This window comes from Ailuropoda melanoleuca, chromosome 1, assembly GCF_002007445.2.
Source record: "Ailuropoda melanoleuca isolate Jingjing chromosome 1, ASM200744v2, whole genome shotgun sequence".
NCBI lineage: Eukaryota > Metazoa > Chordata > Mammalia > Carnivora > Ursidae > Ailuropoda > Ailuropoda melanoleuca.
The window spans coordinates 135,937,163-135,959,173 of NC_048218.1; the positions used below are offsets into that span (position 1 = coordinate 135,937,163).

At 36.5% G+C, this 22,011-nt stretch overlaps 1 protein-coding gene across 1 annotated transcript in view; it reads right to left on the reverse strand.

Annotated features, from left to right (window-relative positions):
• The window catches only part of SEMA3D (semaphorin 3D), a 200,649-nt gene that overhangs the window by 30,200 nt on the left and 148,438 nt on the right, over nucleotides 1-22,011 (reverse strand). Inside the window, 3 exon segments of the mRNA XM_034667196.1 lie at nucleotides 10,383-10,527; nucleotides 13,449-13,518; nucleotides 14,923-15,037. Coding sequence (XP_034523087.1) covers nucleotides 10,383-10,527; nucleotides 13,449-13,518; nucleotides 14,923-15,037 — 330 coding nt within the window.

Below are 22,011 nucleotides of genomic sequence, written 5' to 3' on the forward strand. Positions count from 1 at the left end.
ATTATTTCCCTCCAAAACCCTGGGAAATATTCCTATTGAAGCTATACATCTCAGGTATTAAAAATCTTGTGAATTTTTGTCTATATGTATGTCCTCTTACTTTCTACATAGTAACACAGTCCATCTGACTGTAGGGTAAAGAATCATTTATTTGTGGGCTCCAGCTTTCTTCACATTTGCCTGATTTCCACCACTTCAGTTCCTGTAGGAAATAAGTCAGGGAACTTATCTGCGTCTCCACCTACTGTGTTCAGAAACTCTTAAGGTAGTTTAATATTTAAGAAGGAAAGAAAAGAGCTATACCAAAATTTGAAAATGTGAGTATCTTGCTGGAAACAACAGCAGCACAGGAGTGTTCGAGAAAAGGGACCTGCCCAGGTGCATTGGGAAAGGACAGGGGTGAGCCCACCGGCAGCCAGCCCTGGTTCGGCACCTATCTCCCAGGGCTGGCTGCACACACGGCTGGCGAGGTGTGACCGTGTTATGTTTGGCAGATCTGCCTGTTTGTATAGGGCCTTTGGCCGTGCAGTGGGAAGCGATGGATAAGAGGAGAAAAACAGGTTTCATCCAATGAGAGCACTTTGCCCCTTGGCAAGGCACCAGACAGCTGTTAAAAGTTTTCTCCCCCTGCTGCTTCAGGCTGTTCTCTACAGGTTACACTTTCCATTTAAACAAATCAGAGGATTGCCTCATGTGAGAGAAGAAAGATGTGGCACAAGGGAAGATGAACCAGGCTTTCATTTTCAGCAAGCTGAGAAAAATAAGCGACCTATGTAACGGAAGTCTGATTTTTATTTATATTTTTAAAAAAAGGCAATTGCACAGGTGCCATCCTATCCCCCTGCTGATTCATCTAAGAGTCAGTTTATAACACGGATGAGGAAAGATCCTGTATTCAGTGTCAGAGGCAGAAAGGCCAGGGGAGTAAATATACAGGCACATTTTTCTCTTTCTCAATCTCTCTCTCTCTCTTTTTGTTTGCAATTAAAAACCATCTTTATTGTTGTTATATTTGAACCTTGAATATTCTGCTATGTTTAAAAGGTAAACAAAATCTCAGGTTTCCTCTTTATTTTTCAGTGTCTAATATAGCAATATGTCTTCTAGCATTTGAAGAAATGAATTTCCCATCTGCAAATAGCCATTCAAAATTTTATTTAGTACCAGCAAATGAATTTTAACCTCTGGACCTAAAAATATAATAGTAAGCTCCCCAGCTTGTATGAAGGTTGGATTCTGTCTAGCCTAACTGCGTAGTAATTTAAAGACAACAATTAAACCAAAAATTTTGGATCATTTACTTTCTAAGTTAAATAGTTTTAAGCTGAATTTAATCTAGTGAGACATTTGACAAAACATGGCTGTAGCTCTTTCTCTTTTTTAAAGTTTCCTTTCTTTTAGAGGAATTTCTATTAGAAAGGAAAACACTGTTGAACATAGTAAGTGGCTTGGGATTTGGACAACTTCATTTTGAAAGAGATTGCTGGCCCCATGGAAAAGAAGGCTGAATGCCAGCTGAAACACTAATTGAGAAATGTTAGAAATCAGTTGCCTCTCACACCGTTTCAGAGAAACACAGCCTGTATACGGTTAATGGAAAATGATAGTGATGTTTTGTCATACACTCTGTTAAGCGTAGTCAGATTTGGGAACTTAGAGTCAGGAGGGCCCAGATTGTACACCTGTCTCTGCTTCTCTCTTCTGAAATCAAAAACCCAAAGGGATAGAATTAAAGATATCCTCGGTAATTCAGGGATGGTGACAAAGTAACAGTTTGTTATCCAGTAAGAGGAAGGCCATGCAGCGAACAGATGTTGAGGAGAAAATAAAACTGTGAATTTTATATAATTGAGGCTTCAACAAGTTAGTGGTGCATAAAATGAGATTTTCCCAAAGTTTCCTACAGATTGTTATTGAATTAGGAAAGTCTTACTTAAAACAGAACAAACAACAACAAAACGTGAGCCATATTGCACAGGTGCCTAAGTGCGAAGCTAACGTGAGATGCTGTGAGGGAATTCTTCCATTATTTTTCAGTCCCGTTTGGTAAAGCTATCACAGTCTAACACTATACAAACCAAAAGGAAGTTTAAGATACTATTTTTTAATTAAGTTTTTAATTTTAATTCCAGTATCGTTAACAGAGTTATCTAAGTTTCAGGTGTATAACATAGTAATTCAACCATTCTGTAACTTACTCAGTGTTCATCATGATAAGTGTGCTCTGAATCCCCATCACCTATTTCTCCCATGCCCCTACCCACCCTCTGGTAACCACCTGTTTGTTCTCTACAGTTAAGAGTCTGTTTTTTTATTCGTCTCTTTTTTCCTTTGTTCATTTATTTTGTTTCTTAAATTCCACATACGAGTGAAATCATACGGTATGTCTTTCTCTGATTTATTCTGCTTAGCATTATACTCTCTAGCTCCATCTTTGTTGTTGCAAATGGAAAGATTTCATTCCTTTTTATGGCTGAATCATGTTCCATTGTTTGTACTTTATCCATTCATCTATTGATGGACATTTGGGCTGCTTTCATAATTTGGCTATTGTAAGTAATGCTGCAATGAACATAGGGGTCTATGTATCCCACTGAATTAGCATTTTTGTATTTTGGGGGGTAAATCCCCAGTAGTTTGATTACTGGATCATAAGGTAGTTTTATTTTTAATTTTTTGGGGAACCTCTGTACTGTTTTCTTTTTTTAAAAAATATTTTATCTATTAGACAGAGAGAGAGAGGGAGAACAAACAGGAGGAGCAGCAGAGGCAGAGGGAGAAGCAGACTCCTCACTGAGCAGGGAGCCCGATGTGGAGCTCGATCCCAGAACCCTGGGATCATGATCTGAACTGAAGGCAGACACTTAACTGACTGAGCCACCCAGGAGCCCCTCCATACTGTTTTCCACAGTGGCTGCACAGTTTGCATTCCCACCAACATTGCACAACGGTTCCTTTTTCTGCACATCCTCACCAACATTTGTTGTTTCTTGTGTTGTTGATTTTAGCCATTCTGATAGGTGTGAGGTGGTAGAGGATACTATTTTTTGAATTATGCATTTTTCTTTTTGCATACTACGTTTGAAGTCAGCCTTAAAACATTTCTTTTCTACAGGAAGAAAATCCTTACTTACTTGGGCCTGCTTACATCACAACTCAGATCTAGTTTAGATTAATGAAGACATACGATTCCAAGAATATCGGCTGTATGAAAAAAAATGTATTACAAGAGTATGTCGTTGCTCACGCAGGACAGTTTTGGTAGATCAGGAAGAGAAGATAGTGTGCCTGCAGAGTTTTGAAACTTGTGGATTCCATGGTTATCACAGACCTCTTCTGTTGAGAACTTGGGCCAAAGTAAAAGTTGGAATATCTAAGCAATCATTCTAGTTCTAGGTGAAGTGCCATTGCATATACCCAGTCTGCTATATAGACCAAATTATTAAATATAGATCAAGTTATTAACATTACATATTATTACCCTATGACACAATTTCTCAGGGATTTGCTTTTTTGAAGCAAAATCACAAATCAACCTCAGTCAAGTCAGTGATGTTTTGACACATTAAAGCCAAAATAGTCTTCTTAGCACAGGTGGATATGCCAGGACCCAGAGCTGGTCCTCGGCAGCACATTTGGTAAGACGATGTTTCCAGTGGACCTGGAATCAGAAGAACTTTGTAACTTTTCAATGTCTTTTATAGTGTCAGAAAGATTAATAATTTGGTGGAAATAAGTAAGGACTGTTAGACATATCCACACCCACATCCATAGTTTAGGAGACTTTATCTGATAGCAGAGAAGAGAGACAGTAAGGGGGGTGGGGTGGGAAACGTTTAGCCTTCACCTTTGATTTACTCTAGAGAAGAGCCCATATGAGGATTTGTACATGATGGGGCTTCTTGTTTAGACAAAGATTAGAAATATTATAGAAAGGGAGAGATTTCATTATTTTACATTTGGTGACGGTCGTTGAAAAATCACTTGACATTAAAACAATATTAATGTTAACGTTTTGTAGTGGGTTGCTTAAATGAAATAGCTAGTTGATTAATCCATGGATAAAAGGAAAAAGAGATGTTAAATTTTTCTAAAGATGTAAATTCCTAAAATAGAATTGAAGAGGGGAGATGTGTATTCAGGGATTATTTGAGATTTAACAATTCTTAGTCAAGTTCTTACAGGATATGAGGTCCAATAAATAGGAACAAAGAGGCTAGCTTAGTTGACTTGATATTTCATTTGACTTATATGTGCCCATAGTATAATCAAATTATGAAATTAAAAGAGTGCCTATAACAACTTCTGTTTGCTCCCTACCAAAGAACAGAAACTTGGTTGGGAAAATCGTGTAAGTTTTGATCTTTGAAGGTAAAGCTAAAACATTGCATAGGAAAAGCAGTAAGTAGAGGGAAACAGAATTTAAAAATGAAGTGATTTTTACAAACTTGGAGGTTTAGAAATTGTCAAAAACTATGGCAAAATGATTTGAGAAGAGTGAAACAGACATTTCTTAAATATTTGAACTTCAAAAACAAGTCCTTTCCACATTTTGGCTACTGTCAATAGCACTGCAATGAACATGGGAATGCTAATCTCTTTTCAAGACCTTGATTTCAATTCTTTTGGATAAATTTCCAGATGTGAGATTGCCGGATCATACGCTAGTTCTATTTTTCATGTTTTGAGCAACCTTCATTCTGTAGGTGGAAACAGTCTAAATGTCTATGAACCGATGAGTGGGTTAAAAAAATGTAATATATACACAAAAAGGAATATTATTCAATCTTTAAAAGAAAGGAGATCCTTCAATATGTGCCAGTGTAGATGAACCGAGAGCACGTTAAGCTAAGTAAATTAGTTCAGGAGGTAAAAACCTGCATACTTCCGCTTACGTACATAGTCAAACTCATGAAAGCGAAGAATAAAACTGTGGTTGCCTGGGGCTGTGGGGAGTGGAAAGTGGGGTGTCACTCATGAATAGGTATACAATTTCAGTTACTCCACATGAATAAGTTCCAGAGGTCTGTTGCACAGCATTCTCTATAGGCTATAGTGTCTTGTGCACTTAAAAATCTGTTAAAAGTACAGATCTCACAGTAAGTGTTCTTAGCCCAATAAAAATGTTTTAAAGTACCGTCTTCTCACCTTTTTGATATGGGAATGGTTTACAAACCGAAACTCACTTTCAAGAAAGCATTTGTTAACATTTTACACTTTGGCACAAATTATAAAATTCCTTATCAACAGAATCAAACTACCAAGTACATCTCTTAAAAAAATCAAATATCAAAAATGAAATCTTCTGCCTTTAAAAAATCTTCCTGATTCTGAGGTTTCGAGCAGCCTGCTATTGTTGGCCTGACCTCAGTTTGGTTTCCATTTCTGACCTGTACTGCTCACTATGGATTCTTCCATATTTTGTTTCATGTGGAACTTATTGTCAAGGCCTAAAATTCAATGATGATTGAAAAAGTCCATCTGAACAAAATACAGTTTGTTCAGGGATTCAGTGTGGACACCAGAGGGCAGGAGAATCCCTTGAAGTGAAGGAAGGGCTCCTTGTCATCTGGGAGTTTCCAGCCTGGTTGACATTGTAGAGTAATGATGTCCTGGTAAGGCCAGGAGTTTGGGTTTGACATTTTGTCACAGGAAGTGCAGAACTGTCAAAGCTAGAAAGCGAAAGTAGCTGTGGCACACGAAGAGTCCTAGTGTTTATTTCCCTCAGTGATAATGTCAGCAGAAGGCCCAGTGGGAGCACAACTTTAGAAGCAACCTTGATGAGAACACGAGTGTGGAAATGTAAACACAAAGGAGGTTTTTAAAATAATCTATTTTAAAGATTTTAAGTGAAGTGTAAAGTGGCTTTCAGTGAAGATTCGGACATTTAGTAGAAAGCAAATGATTTAGCAATGCTTTTAATAAAGTAAGACGTGTGCCCCAGAATTACAAGAAAAGAAATGACAGGCACAAAAAGTGTCAAAACTGCATTATCATTTGTGCAGAGAACAGATCAAACCCTGCAGAAACAATGTGAGGTTCTGTTTGGTTATTCACTTTGATCTCGCTGAAGGTAGAGTGGTGCGGAGGTTAACGGCATTTGATTTGGAGTCAAGTAGAGTTATTAAATTTAATCCCCGTCTTACCACTTCAGAACAACAAGAAAGAACCCTACGTTTAACCGAAAGTGTAAAGCAAAAATAAACAACTTCTGATGGTAACTAGGATAGTCGTTTTTATGTCTCGAAGTTCTATAAAAAGGACATAATCTTCCTGATGAAAGAGAGTGCTGTTCCGCTGGAGTTTTTCTGGAGTCTCTTTCTGTCTCCATTACCAATACTGGCCTGAGTTTGGGCTATGAATAAAAGTTTACAGACCTTCCTCGACTTACAATGGGGTTACGTCCCAATAAACCCATTCTTTTTTTTTTTTTTTTTTAAGATTTTATTTATTTATTTGACAGAGAGAGAGACAGCCAGCAAGACAGAGACCACAAGCAGGGGGAGCGGAAGAGGAAGCAGCAGGGTCCCAGCAGAGGAGTCTGATGTGGGGCTCCATCCAAGAACACCAGGATCACGCCCTGAGCGGAAGGCAGACACTTAACGACTGAGCCACCCAGGCGCCCCGCAATAAACCCATTCTAAGCTGAAAATATAGCAGGTTGAAAGTGCATTTACTACACCTAACCTGGTCAACATGATAGCTTAGCCTAGCCAAACTTAACCGTGCTCGGAACACTTACATTATTAGTCTACAGTTGGGTAAACTCCTCTAACAGGAAGCCTATTTTATAATAAAGTGTTGAGTATCTCATGTAATGTGTTGCATACTGCACGAAAGTGAAAAATAGAATGATTTTAAGTGCATGGATTGTTTACACTCATGATGGTATGGCCGACTGGGAGCTACAGCTTGGTGCCTTGCTCAGCTTCACCAGATTCTTGTACTACGTATAACTAGCCCAGGAAAAGATCAAAATTCAAAATTCCAGGTACGGTTTCTACTGAATATGTATCGCTTTCGTACCATCATTAAGTAAAAAAAATCAGAAGTCAAGCCTTCATCAGTTGGGGACCATCTCTAGTTACAAGGCATAATTACCAAACCTTTGCTACAGATTTGCATGCGCTTACACCTGTAAAAAAGCATAGGAATTTCATGAGAAATACTGATGTTTAAAAAAGAATAAAGGAATAACTTTCTTAAACGACACTTTCTTATGCCTGATATTTTTTCTTTTCTAAATTAAAAAAAAAGGTTAAGTATCTCTTTGGTAGTGTGGATTTGTCTTTTGAAATTTTTTTTTCAGATTTTATTCATTTGTGAGAGAGAGGGAGGGGAGGGGAGGAAACAGATGGAGAGGGACAAGCAGACTCCACGTTGAGCGCAGAGCCTGATGCACCGTTCAATCTCACGACCCTGAAATCATGACCTGAGCTGAAACCAAGAGTCAGACAGACGCTTAACCGACTGAGTCACCGGGGGGCCCTGACACGTGATTCATCTTTAAGCCTCCTGTGGCATTTCACAGCTCTTCAGGCAGGAGGTGGGAAGTGCTACAACCCCCTAGGTAGCACCTTAAATGGAAAAAATAATGTGGATGCATCAGCATGTGATCATTTCCATGATTAATTTCAATTTTTTAGTATAAGAATCAGCTACTATATATATATGTATGTAAATTATTTTCAGTAGGGGTGCCTGTGTGGCTTAGTCGGTTAAGGGTCCCACTCTTGATTTTGGCTCAGGTCATGATCTCAGGGTCGTGAGATCCAGCCCTGCGTGGAGCCTACTTACCATTCTCTCTGTCCCTCTCCTTCTGCCCCTACCCCACAAAAATTTTTCTGCAATTAAAATGTAGATGGTTTCAGTCCCAAATTCTCCAGTAACATCTGGATGACTGAAGATGTTTTTTTTTAATGGCAAAAATGGTCATAGTATTTTTAAAAATAAATTCATGTAGAAGCAGCTCTGAACATGACAGTCCATGATACTTAACCCCATAATCCTAGTATGGTGAAATTTCCTCAACTAGAGTTCCCTCTGGATTTTAACTATCCTCCTCAAAAAACCCCCAGACATATATAATGTAAGTTGAAATTCTACATATATTCATTATACATATGTACACTGTAGTTCAGTATACACATCTATGGAACATAATATTCAGTAAAAGGTATTCTATCAAAGGGGGAAATAAACATAATTTAACATAAGAAAATTTTAACATAGTATCATAGTACAAAGACTAAGGGCTCGGACTCTGCTGCCAGAGTACTGGATTTAAAACTCAGGTGCCCCACTCAGTAGCTTTGTGACCTTGGGCAAGTTACTGCACCTCTCTGTGTCAGAGACTGCTCATCTGTAAAATGGCATTAATAACAATAGCACTTGCTTCTTAGAATCATTATGAAGTTAAGATTTGTAAAACCATTAGAAGAGTACCTGCACACCCTAACCTACACTGTACGTTACTGTTAAATAAATAAGACAAGTAAGTACCACTTTGATGTTCAAAGAAAATACAAAAGTGAATCCTGTAAGGAAGACATGGTATATATCTACAATGGAATACTACTCAGCCAAAAAAAGGATGAAATTTTGCCATTCACAAGGACGTCGATAGAACTAGAGGGTATTATGCTAAGCGAAAAGAGTCAGTCAGAAAAAGACAAATACCGCATGATTTCAGTCATATGTGGAATTCAAGAAACAAAACAGGGAAGGGAAGGAAAATAAAATAAGATGAAAACAGAGAGGGAAGCAAGCCATAAGAGCTCTTTTTTTTTTTAAAAGATTTTATTTATTTATTTGACAGAGATAGAGACAGCCAGCGAGAGAAGGAACACAAGCAGGGGGAGTGGGAGGAAGAAGCAGGCTCAGAGAGGAGGAGCCTGATGCAAGGCTCGATCCCACAATGCCGGGATCAAGGCTCAGGGCTTAAGGCAGACGCTTAACCGCTGTGCCACCCAGGCGCCCCCCATAAGAGACTCTTAGCAATAGGAAACAAACTAAGGGTTGCTGGAAGGGAGGTGGGTGGGGGGATGGGGTAACGGGATGATGGGCATTAAGGGCACTTAAAGTAATGACTACTGGGTGTTATACGCAACTAATGAATCACTAAATTCTACCGCTGAAACTAATAATGCAGTATATGTTAATTAANTAACCGCTGTGCCACCCAGGCGCCCCCCATAAGAGACTCTTAGCAATAGGAAACAAACTAAGGGTTGCTGGAAGGGAGGTGGGTGGGGGGATGGGGTAACGGGATGATGGGCATTAAGGGCACTTAAAGTAATGACTACTGGGTGTTATACGCAACTAATGAATCACTAAATTCTACCGCTGAAACTAATAATGCAGTATATGTTAATTAAATTGAATTTAAATTAAAAAAAATTTAAAAAGTGAATCCTGAAAATCATATTATTGGCAAAAATAATTTTTTTCCACGGACATGTGACCACCTTATAATCAGTCCAAAAAACATTTTTGAAACATATTTCTATTGAGGAATTCTGAAAAGGAAAATAGACATGGTTGCAAAGTGTGTTTCCCAAATTTAATTAGATTATGTAACAGGAAGATGAAAAGAATTCAGAAAGCCTGGCTACCAACTGTTTCCTGTTTAAGAGCAAACATACGAAAAGACAAAATTCAGTAGAATTGGATGGATTAGGTCAGTAATTTTTCCCAGAGATTTTGATGATTACTTTAGACCCCCTGGTAGAAATACTCATATTGAAACGTAAAGGGGGAAAAAAAAGGCATTTATCCCTTTTTATTAGGTCAATTAACCCATCCTAAAATTTTTAAATAACTTAAGTTGTTTTAATCACACCCACAAAAACAAAACAAAACAAAAATCTTCCATTTATAATGTAAATACAGATTTCACACTGCAAAGTATTTTTTCTAACAGATGCAACATAATAAAGAAATAAATAAACCATTGTAATTGATGTAGTCTTTGAAAAGTAGAAATGAGGACCTGAAAACTCTAGTTATATACAGAGCTGTATGTGGGAAATAAATGTTTATTTGGCGTTTTCATTTAACCTGGAATATTTGTCATTCTAGATATCAAATCATCTTGATGATTCTGTAGACTTACTGAGGATAAGCACTATATTTTCATTATCACCTGCTCCTTATGATATAATCCATGTTTCCTGTAGTACTTAAAGCTCTTACTCAAAAGAAAAAAAAATGTCAAGTTCCAGGGAAAGACGGAAATGCTAATATATCATTGTAGATAAATAATAGGTATTTTTAAAACCACAGTGCATGTTGCTGTGGTGAACAGCATAGTTTATTATAATAGAATTAGGAAGAGGACATGGGCTTCAGAAAATAATTCGATTATGAAACTGGATACATACTGTACCAGGTCGGGGATAAGGAATTCTTCCATCATACTGCACCCAACGATGGTCTGCACTTTCCTTATGAGCATATGGACCATTGAAAACTGCTCTGATGTCAGCCATGCTGTACACACAAACAGCTGAGCCTTTGAAGATGGAGCTGAAAAAAAGCAACATGATCCAATCATTCCCTGCACATGAGTCACTGTGCATTTATTTATTGAGCACATATTATAACCAGGTGTGTGGACAATCTTGGGCAGCACACTCCATCTGATAGGTGCTGCAGACAAAATGTGTGGGTGCCCTTAAGGAGCTTATAATCAAGTAATCTTGAAAAAAAGTGTGATAGCAGTTACAGTACAGATAATTCTAGTAACAAGCGAAGCAAGCATGCAGATGGGTCCCCAGTACAGGGCTGTCTGGTAAGTTTTCAGAGAGTAGGTGGCGTCTGCATTGACACTTAATGGATACATGGGAATTACCTAGAAAAACTGGAGGAAATATGCAGAAAAGAGTATCAAATTTATATACATGCTTTTGAATTTTATCTGAAGTTCTTATAGCATAATATCTTCTAAAGAACTTACAAAATAACAAAATTACATTATCTGCTTATAGAGGAACACTTTAGGTATTTAAATAATAAATATCTCATTTATGTTTTCTTCAAGTGAGTGAATGTTCATAAATATTGGTTATTAATAATTTCCTCATACAATTTTTATTAATTTGAAAAAATTTTGGAATTCTTTTGTGCTTCTTCCTGAATTTCCAAATTTCTTCTTGAATTTATGTATGTAACTTATCTGATACTTAAAATTAATCTTAATTACACAGGACTGGAGGACACATAATCAAGAAGCAGAAAAGCTCCACAGGAATTTCACAAATTTTTGCAAATTAGTGGTGAAAACTGTTACCACTGTCATCAGATGTTTCATCTTTTTTTTTTTTTAATTTCTGGAAAATAAAAGACATTCTCTCTGCATCTAAAATTTTCAGTGATTTCTGTTCATAAAGACGAGCTCACCTTTTATTATCTAAGAGACATGTCATCTCAGCACTACATGAGTGAGCCAAGGATTCTCTAGCATGGGAAACTCAATCATTAATATTCGTGGAATGAGGGGTACCTGGGTGGCTCAGTCAGTTAAGCATCTGCCTTTGGCTCAGGTCATGGTCCCGGAGTCCTGGAGTCCTGGGATCAAACCCTGCATTGGTCTCCCTGCTCAGTGGCCAGTCTGCTTCTCACCGTGCTCTCGTGTCTCTCTCACTTTCTCTCTTTCTCACATAAATAAATAAAATCTTTAAAAAACATAACCTTGGAATGACTTTAATGGGAAGCATCGGGAGCTCATGGCAAAGAAGCAGCTGGAAGAAAACTGCTAAGAAGGGAGGTGATGCCCCCATAAAAATCACATCCTCTCCCTAGGATATTTTAAAGGAATGACACATCATGCTTTATGGTGTTGCTATTGTTGCAGATTAATTACATCTTCTTATTGACAAAGGATGTGACACTGAATCCCAGTATTACCTCAGTCCTCGGGGCGGCATTAAAAATAGAATAATAAAGTACACCAAGAACAAAGAGTTGACTTGTAACTTCTCACTCTGGGTGGGCAGAAAGCTGGGTAGGAGAAAAAAACATAACTATCTTGGGGCTATATTTCCCTGGCACATGTCTGTGGCTTGTGTGCGGAACACACAGTGACTTCAAAGAGTTCTGTGAATGGAACGATGCCAAGAGAACTAGCGAGGAGATACTTGAGTAACTACAGACACTTGCTTTTCCTGCATCTTTTTAGTTCAGATATAAACTAGCAGAAAAAATGGAGTCCAAATAGCAGCGTTCTTAGGTTATCTTCTTCAGTTTCACTTTAAATATTCACATTCTCTAACTTACAATGAACCAAAGGGCATTTTGTTTTCTGATATCGTCCGAACCAACACTATCGGTATAAGGGGTAAGGTGAACTGAATGAAAGTAATGCCATAGAAAATAAATTATAATTTGCCTACAGACTATTTTAATAATATATTCAAAAGGAGGCAATAAAACTATTTCTCTAATACCAATACCAATACTACTAATTCCTCCAGTACTAATATCAATATAAGCAACAGTGATAGCAGAGCTCTGGAGAAAGTAGATAAGTAGTTAAAAGAAGGTGTTGCAGTGAGTAATGTGTAAAATAAAGATGTACCATGTTCAAGTTACTGAATGAAATGAAATTAATATTAAATAAAATTATATAAGGTCTATATATTCTTTGAGAAAGCTTCATAGATGCGGGACAACTTTTAAGGAACTTGCGGCATCTCAGTGACAAGTGCAGGACAGAATTACACAGAAAGAAGACAAAAACACAGGGGTGAAAACTAAGAAAACACCTTTGGTTCTAGTCCCATTTTTACTACTAATTGGTCCGTCTTCTTGGTGCAAGTCATAAAACTTCCTTTGCCTAAGTTAGTAGAGCAATAATGATATGCTGATAACAGTGAACTCCCATCTTTGTAGGGTAATGGAAAGGCATCTAAGATTGTATATGATGGCACTTTAGAAGTGTTGCATCTCATGACTGCAGTCTAACCAACGACTAAAGCATGTATTTCTTTAATACTATTTCTATGTCATGGGGCTTGATCCATTTATTATGGTGAGTATATGCATACACCTTCGCATTCTGTAACTTTAGTCTGGGAATTTAGCTCACAGATGGACTTGCTTAGTTGCTTATACAGAAAATAGCCACATGTACAAGTTTAGTCACTGAAGCGTTATGCGTACCACCAAAGCCCTGGAAGCAACGGAGACGTTTATGTATAGGAAACTGGCTAAATGAATCGTGGTCATTGATACAGGAGTACTCTGCTGCTATAAAAAGAACAAAGAGACATTTTATGCCTTGATATTAAAAGATTTCTGGGAAACACTAAGTGAAAAAATAAAATGAAAAATGGGTATTTTTTTCACACACAAAAAAAAGGGACAAAAAACCCTGTAATGGTATTTTCTTACATATATGTTACAATTCTACAGAAGAATTATAAGCTTTTTTTTTTTTTTTAACTTACCTGGTTGTGGTAAAGACTCCATAGACTACAGGATTTCTTTCATCTCTTGTGGGGAGTAAGTAAATATCCTCTATTAGTGGGAAAAAAATAACAATTCATTTATTTTTATATTTCAGTATTACATGTTTGCCTTTTCTTTAAGAACACAGTATTTCTGAGACTCTAACAGTATCTAAAATTAAGATAACAGTGAAAGTCATTACATTATGACATAAGAAATTAAGGGTTAAAGACTGGTTTTCTCATTAGCTGTGTGACCCGGAACTGGATATCTAACCTCTTAGGTGTCTACTTTAATCACCTATAAATGGGATGATTTACTTGATAATCTCTCCATGACTATTCCTAGAGGTATGTGACTTCTTACAGAATAGAAATTAAAAACATAGGGTGTTTTTACCTTCCAATGTAAAAAAAGTCTTGCCCTGTAATTGTGTCAACTTACTAATAATTCAATTATCTATTTGCTAACGATGTAAAAATAGCTACACAAGTTACTTGTGCAGTATTACTTGTGTAATACTCATTCAGTATTTTGTAACTACTTCAGCAGTATTGATACCAAAGTATGTGTAAATAATATCCATTAAAAGATTATTTAAGATGTGAGCATGCTTATATACAACATGAGGAATCACCCATGTATATTAAATGTATACTTTAAATACTGTGTGGCAAAATCGTTCAATGATAAAATCATTTTTACACTGCAAGGCAAAAACAAATTCAAAAGGTAAGATTTGATGATGCTAACTTTATACTTAACTGAAAAAAATACTTCTAGAATTAGCTTTGAGAGGGGTAAAGAGGGGAAATGAAAGAGAATAATCCATCTAACACTTTTCTGAGTATTCTTTTTCTTAACAAGTCAGGAGTGAGTTCACCCAATCTCTCATGCTCTCCAGCAGAGGGCGTCCTCAGAATAAAGAACCCAAGTTCTTACTCCCTATAGATTGTTAAGGTATCTTTAGAGTTAATTTCCAATTTGCATACTTTGTTTAGAATTTGGGGGAAGTTTTTTGAAAGATAATTGTCAAATTATTGGAAATTTGTTATAGTGGATAAGACACTTATATAAAATTCATATCCACCTCTTACATCAGAGACATTGTTGCACATGATTTGACTTATGTTATTTTTGTTTCAATAATTAAAACAATGGTAAAACGTAGAGAAAAAAAAAGAAGGCCACGTGAAGAATGGATGGGTTCTATAGAACCCATTGCTAATAGCTTTTTGTCTCTTGCTGCAGCTTTGTTTCCTCGTAACTATGAGGATGCTTACAAAAAGAGAGGAACTGCTTCATTACAATGTGCTCTGAAACCCAGAGTACCTCCATGTTCTTTGTGTGTGTGAATTTAGTAATAACACTCCTGCAAGCTGTCCTGGGCTATATTGGGGCTAAAATAAAACAAATGCTGTATTTATTAGGCAGGAAGTCATTTTTAAGAAAAAAAAGGAACATGTGACTTACGAAGCTCATCAAAATGAGTATCTGCCCCATCATTTCCAGGAATTGAGCAAATCAATCTGGCCTTAAGAAAAGTCGTCCATTTGTTTATCAGGCTGCGTTGTCCTCCTACGTCATTCTGGGAAGAAAAAAAAGGAATAATAAACATATAGATTTAACGTCACTATTTACAAAGACAGGGAACCTACATGTGTAAGGCCTTGAACTTTCAAATAAGGGAAAAGGCAGTTTTGTCCCTTAACATTACATGCTTTTCTGATGGTTGAATGAACGCAATGTCTACAACACAGCTCTAGAGAATGCGTAGATGCAGGCAGGGCTCGCCAGTAAATGAGGGAGGCCTGGAATCAAATCTCTGTCACTTTTTGCTCCATGGCCTGCAAAAGGCTATTTAACTATCCAAGTCTTTGTTTCCTCACTGAAAAAATATGATTAATGCCTTGAAATTGATTATTTTGATGATTAAATAGAAAAAATCATGTACAGTGCTTATCATAGGGGCAGACAACTTATGTTCAATAAATACTAGCACTGACTTGTATATTATACACGTGATGAAGATTGTGATTTACAGCCTTTAGAAATATGCTATAGACTTAATAAAACAGTCCTTTACCCAAAATTAGTGCACTACTAATTAAGGAATAAGGCAACATAAACATACATATAAAACCTATCTTGTTTTAAATGCTAATTGATGTTTTTCCATACTTTATTTGACTCTGAAATATTTCATTAAAATGTTCTTTAGACACTTACCAAACATAGGCATTTAAATCAATTCAGTAAATTCAATAATTCACCCTAAAAAGATCTGTTGATTATTTTTAATATGATATGTTCCTGTGAACACTAAATTCATACAATTTGTTATCTGACTGGACTAGATCTGCTATGTTTACAGTAAGTAAGATGAGACTGTTTCATGGCATAAATACTGTAAGTACTTAAAACAAGTTTTCAAAAATTACTTTTGGCGTCATTATTTCCATTGATGTACTTACATCTAAATAAAAATTTTATCCCTCAGGCAATCTATGTTTTATAAAATTAATAAAAAGTTCACTATCAAATAATAATTCTGAATATTTAGGGATTGTATTCCCTGTGCTTCTCTTACCTCTGAAAATTAAATGAAATTAGAGAAAAATATCTAAATGATTCCTCCAAACAGGAGAATTCAAAGTTGGAGAAATAGTTGCTATTCTTCAAGAAAAGGAGAGGAAGAAAGGGAAGGGGATCGAAGACAGTCCCTTTGAGTATTATCTTGGGTGATATGGAAATCCAAATTCCAAATGATATAATCTTAGTAACAGAGCAAATCTCAGAAGCCTATACATTTGTAGGAGAGCTCAGAAGGCAATGAGGTCCCTGAGACAATAGACTGGAACTATCTTTATAGCCTTGGCACCTAACACCAGGGGTTCACCATGGCACTCAGAGTGAATGAATCCCATTTTACTTTGTTTTGCTTAAAGATTTATTTATTTGAGAGAGTGAGAGAGCGTTGGGGGGAGGGACAGAAGGAGAGGGAAAGAGAGAATCTCAAACAGACGCCTGGCTGAGTGCAGAGCCTGAAGCAGGGCTCAGTCCCACGACCCTGAGATCATGACCTGAGTCAGAATCAAGAGTCGGTTGCTTAACCAACTGAGCCACCCAGGCATGCATAAATTCCGTTTTATATCCCCCCCTGCTAAACATCAGAATACTTTTCAGTAATAGCTCTGTATACATAAGTAATAATTTTTATTTTCTTGATTTGTTCTCTAGGTCTATAACACTGTAAAAAGAAAAAAAAAAGAAATCTAAAGACATTTAAATTCAACAAAATACCTCATATATGAACTAAAATTTGCACTTGAACAAAATATCGCACGTCACAGTTTGCACTATGTCTCGCTGTTTTAAATTTTAAATGATCCAAATCAATGCGCACTTAGTCTTGGAACACATGTGTAACTGAGTTCGTGTGTGCTGGCAGATACAGAATATAAACTCCATGATAAGAACAGCAATTGTTTGGAAACTGGACCAACAAAAGACCTTTCTGGCAATAGTATTTTGACACCGACACAGTTTAGAATTGCTGACATATGGTGATAATACAAAGCAAAAGAACATTTAGTTGATTTTCTCATAATTTTTCATTCTTCCCAGAAAATGCACTCCCTATTCCTTTCATCCAACACCTACTATACTTATGTCACTAATGCCCGGCTTATCAGGTGTTTAATAAGTATGTGTTCGATTATTAGTGAGTAACTAAAAATACAAGATAAAATTGATAAATGTCCTTTGATATAGATAAATGCCAAAGAATTTAAGTCTCCTCTGAAATGTTTTTGTAGTGGAAAAAAAAATGAGGACAGGCATTGCTGTGGAGTTAGATTCAACAGTGTTCTTAAAATGAGAGATGAGTTCAGACATGCAGAGTTTGGAATATTCAGGAAATATTCTAGATGCTAGAAAGTAGGGGGAAAGGACAACAGGTGGAACATTTCAGACCATTTATGGAGAACCAGGACAAATTTGGTTTAGATGAAGACTGGGATAAATGAAAATAGTGGAAGAAAATGTTATAAAAGGAAATTCGAGTACAATCCAGGAAGGATTTAATACCAGACCGAAGCATTTCTATGTCATTTAGTAATATGTTACTTAGTATAAAGAATTACTACAAAGATGTGAAAGGAAGTGAATACATGATCTATTTCATATCACAACCCTCTAGAAACGAACATGTCTATACTTGCTATTGAATTTATGCTTATGGAACTCCTACTGGTGCGTATCATTGCTCAATAATAAAAATAATCAATATTTCAACTAGCTATTGGATGATTAATGATGGCTACAGCTGTGAAGACAGATTTATCTAGACACGACCTTTATTTTTACTGCTAACATCCTCAGATCATTTAATAAATATAAATCCAGATGTTAATATGAATAGGCAAAAACATGGATGCTTCCTTCTATTAATGATGAATTCTGTGTTAATGTTTAGTAGGATTCCAGTGAGAAAATATGTTATCTGGAATCACTCAGAAAGAAAGAGGTTTTTTAAATAAACTTAAAAATAAAAAGTAAGATATCTTCTCATCTTTCTCATGAACCTTGATTTATATCTTTTTAGATTCACATATGTGTTCTGTCTCTTATATTTGTATTTTAGCAGAGCCCTACTTGTGCTAAGACAAACTCTAGTTGAAATCTTTCAACTTTTATGCATTCTTACATATTTATATTTAAAATTTTTCATCACCCATATTTGCATATTTTGAGTCAGCAATAAATACTAAAAATAACGTTGATTCAATATACATGAGGAAATATATCAGCTATCATGAACTTAATGCCAGGGACTATGCTGTGGTTTACTGCTTTACCCCTAGCAGAGCAGTTGTTCAAATTATTTTGTTAATTGAATAAATAGATATATCAAATATTTGCTCCATGACATTCCTTTAACAGTACTACTTAATCATAAAAATTAGCAATCACATTCCCTTTTAACATTACCTGAGATAAAAATAACAATAAATGTCCATTTTCAAACAGTGTTCCCCTTTCTGTTTGAGGTTATCATCCATATTTGAGACAAACCATGAAACAATTCTAACTATTCTACTAGGTTCAGATTTGTTGGACAGGAAAGGGACTTATACTGTAGCCTGCATATATATATATATATATATATATATTTTAACCCGACAACTGAAAATTGCAATCCTTGGAACAAAAGAATCTTTAAATGTTCTTGCCAATCCATCGAGCAGCCTTTCCTGGCCCCTCAAGGAATAAAAAGATAAAAAACAAGCAAAAAAAAAAATCCAGGTCAAAGATGAAAGCCACCTGCTGTCAGCAGGGAAGCAAGTATAATTTCTGGGATAATAGTTCTCAGGGATGGATTATAAGCATTTAATGACTGGATAGTAACTCTTACAGACATCCAGAAGCATGACCTGGAATGGTAAAGTTCAATTCACAAGGAGTTGTATTTCTTCTGTAGGGAAGTGTCAGTTGACTGACTGCTGACCGGCTCTCAGTCCCTGGATTTGTTTGCAAACCCACACAATCCCCCCTGAGAACTTCAAGCTCAGCAGAGGGCTGAAAGGGAGGTAACCATTTTTGTACTAAATTGTCACCTCCTTGCTTATTTTCGTGAAGTTCTAAAGAACACAACTATCTCACTAACACAATAGATTTATTATTGAGTTGTCAGAATCAGCAGCTTTTAGTCATCGGTCACTTGTGTGCCTCCACTCCATCATAACTTCTTTGTGGTCAGATTTAGCCAAAAGCCTTGACATTCTCTACACAAAGATGCAGATGAAAGTAACAAAGAAATTAAATGTAAACAAGCCAAACCACGTGGGTTCCATCTGGGTGGTGAATGCAGAGGGTGACTGTTTGCGATAGTTCTTAATTTTAAAAACAGAAAAGACAAAAGATGGAACAAAGCACAATTCAGAATCTTTAAGCAGCTTGAAAATGAACTCTCTCTGAGTCAGGTGATTGAGTGATGGCTGCATATTATGAAATACTAGGATTTCCACCTAGTAGACTACTAATGGGTAGATCAGTTGGAAAGCAGGCTAATGGGGATTCCATTTTGCTTCTACTGTCCCAGCAGATTCAAGTCCTTATAAATCTTACATAGACATGTAGAGTAGCTACAAACTGTCACACATGAACTTTTATTGAGTATGTCTTTTGACCTTTGGGTCACGATGCTGGGTTCATCTGCTAAACACAATTTTATCTGTATACATCATCCTCTTCGAAGATCTCCTAGCACTTTATCAATATGGTCCTTTCCACCTATATCTTGGGAAACAGAAGCTCTTGGAAAATATAAGAATTGCTTTTAGCTCCTATGCTCTTAACACCTGAAGACTTTATAAATCAACAAAATCACCAAGACATCTGTGAGCATGTTGTATTCCACTGAAATATGGATTAGCATTGAGAAATCTGGAACCATATGAATGAATTTACATTGAAAGACACCAGACTTCTCGAATCAACAGACACTGAAGAATGACTCATCTTAAGCACTTAGAAAACAGAAAAAACAAAAGGTTTGATGCAGGAGTCAGACTGGTTCATAAATTCCTCTTTGCTTAAACTTAGTCCTTTTGCCTAATGTTCTTCTGCACCTCTGCGCAGGCCAGAGGACGGAATTTCCGAAACACCTGGGAAACTATCATCTGTACATCTGTCATGCACACGTCTCCCCACTTCTAGCCATTAATGACATTTAGCCTCGGAGACTTTAGTTTGAATGAATACTACCTACTTCTTTTGAAGTGTAATCTAAGTACTACAATACTGTAAATCAATAAACATATTGTTTCCATAACTGAAACTGCCCACTGAGGTAAACACACAGGCTTCCTCTGACCCTTTTTACACATTTAGTAAAAGATTAGGGCAATTTCATACTTTTGTGTTTTCAATGTAATGCCTGTTGTATTTCAATATTTCATTCATGTTCTATATCTGATCTGTCATTTATGATAGCAGCTATCCCTTGTGGGTTGTAAACAGTCTCGTGTTGAGATATGCCTCCGAAATACCTGAAGACCCGTTACACCAGGAAATACTGGAGATAGGACCCCAGCAACTGACCTTTCAGAGCAACTGTCCAATGTACTTCTCCCTGCTCTGCCTCAAGCTTCACACAGTTATTTCTAGGGACAGATTTTAGAATCTTTGTAAACTTAATACAGATGGTCTGTATGGGGCTGTGTAAGTAAATAAAAATGATAAGGATAATCCAAACACAGAATGGCCTATTTAGAGGCTGGAAACTATGATCGTGATGTGATAGAAACAAAAAGTAAAATCTGGAATAAGAGGTTCTAAAAGCCTCACTAGGAAAGCATGCCATATACGCTAAAATACAGGGTTATACTGAGAGCAGGGGTTAAATGGGGACATTTTTAATACATTAAATAAACTAATGGAAGACAGTGAAGTTATATAGACTGGATCAAATGAGAGAACTGTCGTTGTGCTTTCCTTTTCAGCCCGCATCTTCCTTTGCAATGTGTTGTAACCACGTTTCATCTAACTGTTTTATTGAGAAGCAAAAAAATAATAGTGATAAGGTTATGACCAGTAAGAAATAAAAGCAAAATAAGAAAATAAGGAGTCCTCTATTTCATCTACAAATAATCTTGAAATCTCTTAATGGTAAAAGAAACAAAGCTATACAAACTCAAACACCTCAGACAAAGAGGAGAGGAGAAGAACAAAATAAACAAAAAAACTTGTGTGGCAGGTATTAAGCAGAGTGATTTTTAAGGGATCTATTCTGAAGGGGCTTTCAAGACAGCCAATATATATTTTTTTTTTCTAAAAGGGACTCTCATGTTCAAAGATGACCGTTTTTGATTTGCTATTGGAGAATCAAAATGCACAACATGTTTTTCTAACTACTCCAAAAACTTATAAAGATTATTAGAAACGCAGGACCTGATAATACATTATACTAAAACATTCAGTTTCTAAGATTTAACACGTTAAAATTTGGTAAATCTAGGCATGGTAAGCAGTTTTTTTTTCAGGTAGGCTCAGAGCTAAGTAAATAAAAAAAAAAAAAAAGCTACAGCCAACAGTGTAAATCCTTGCCTAGGAATTTCTGACAGGAAAACAGATGGAAGTGAAGCAAAAGCACATCTGTAACTTGTGGCTCTAAATCTCTCATTTAGGTTGTAAGTGACACATTGAAAGTAAGCAAAAAAACCCCGCAACTCATGGAGATCAATAAATACGGAAAGTGTCATCAGCCTAAAAACACAAATCTTCAAAGGCATTAATTGTCCAAAGAGGACCATATATCAAGGTAGACAATGTAAGTGGAATTGAGGCAAAGGGCTATTAATTAGACCCCCGGGCAAGTTATGTGAAAGGACCATCCAAACTGAATTCCTGGCATGGACCAAAGGAAATACTGCAAAACAAAAAAGAGAATTGGCATAACCTACAGCTGGAATCCAGAGTGGGCAAGCACAAGTAAGCTAATGGACAATGGTTCCAAAAATGAATAGAATCCAAAAATAATGTGAAACAGCCTTGAGGCGA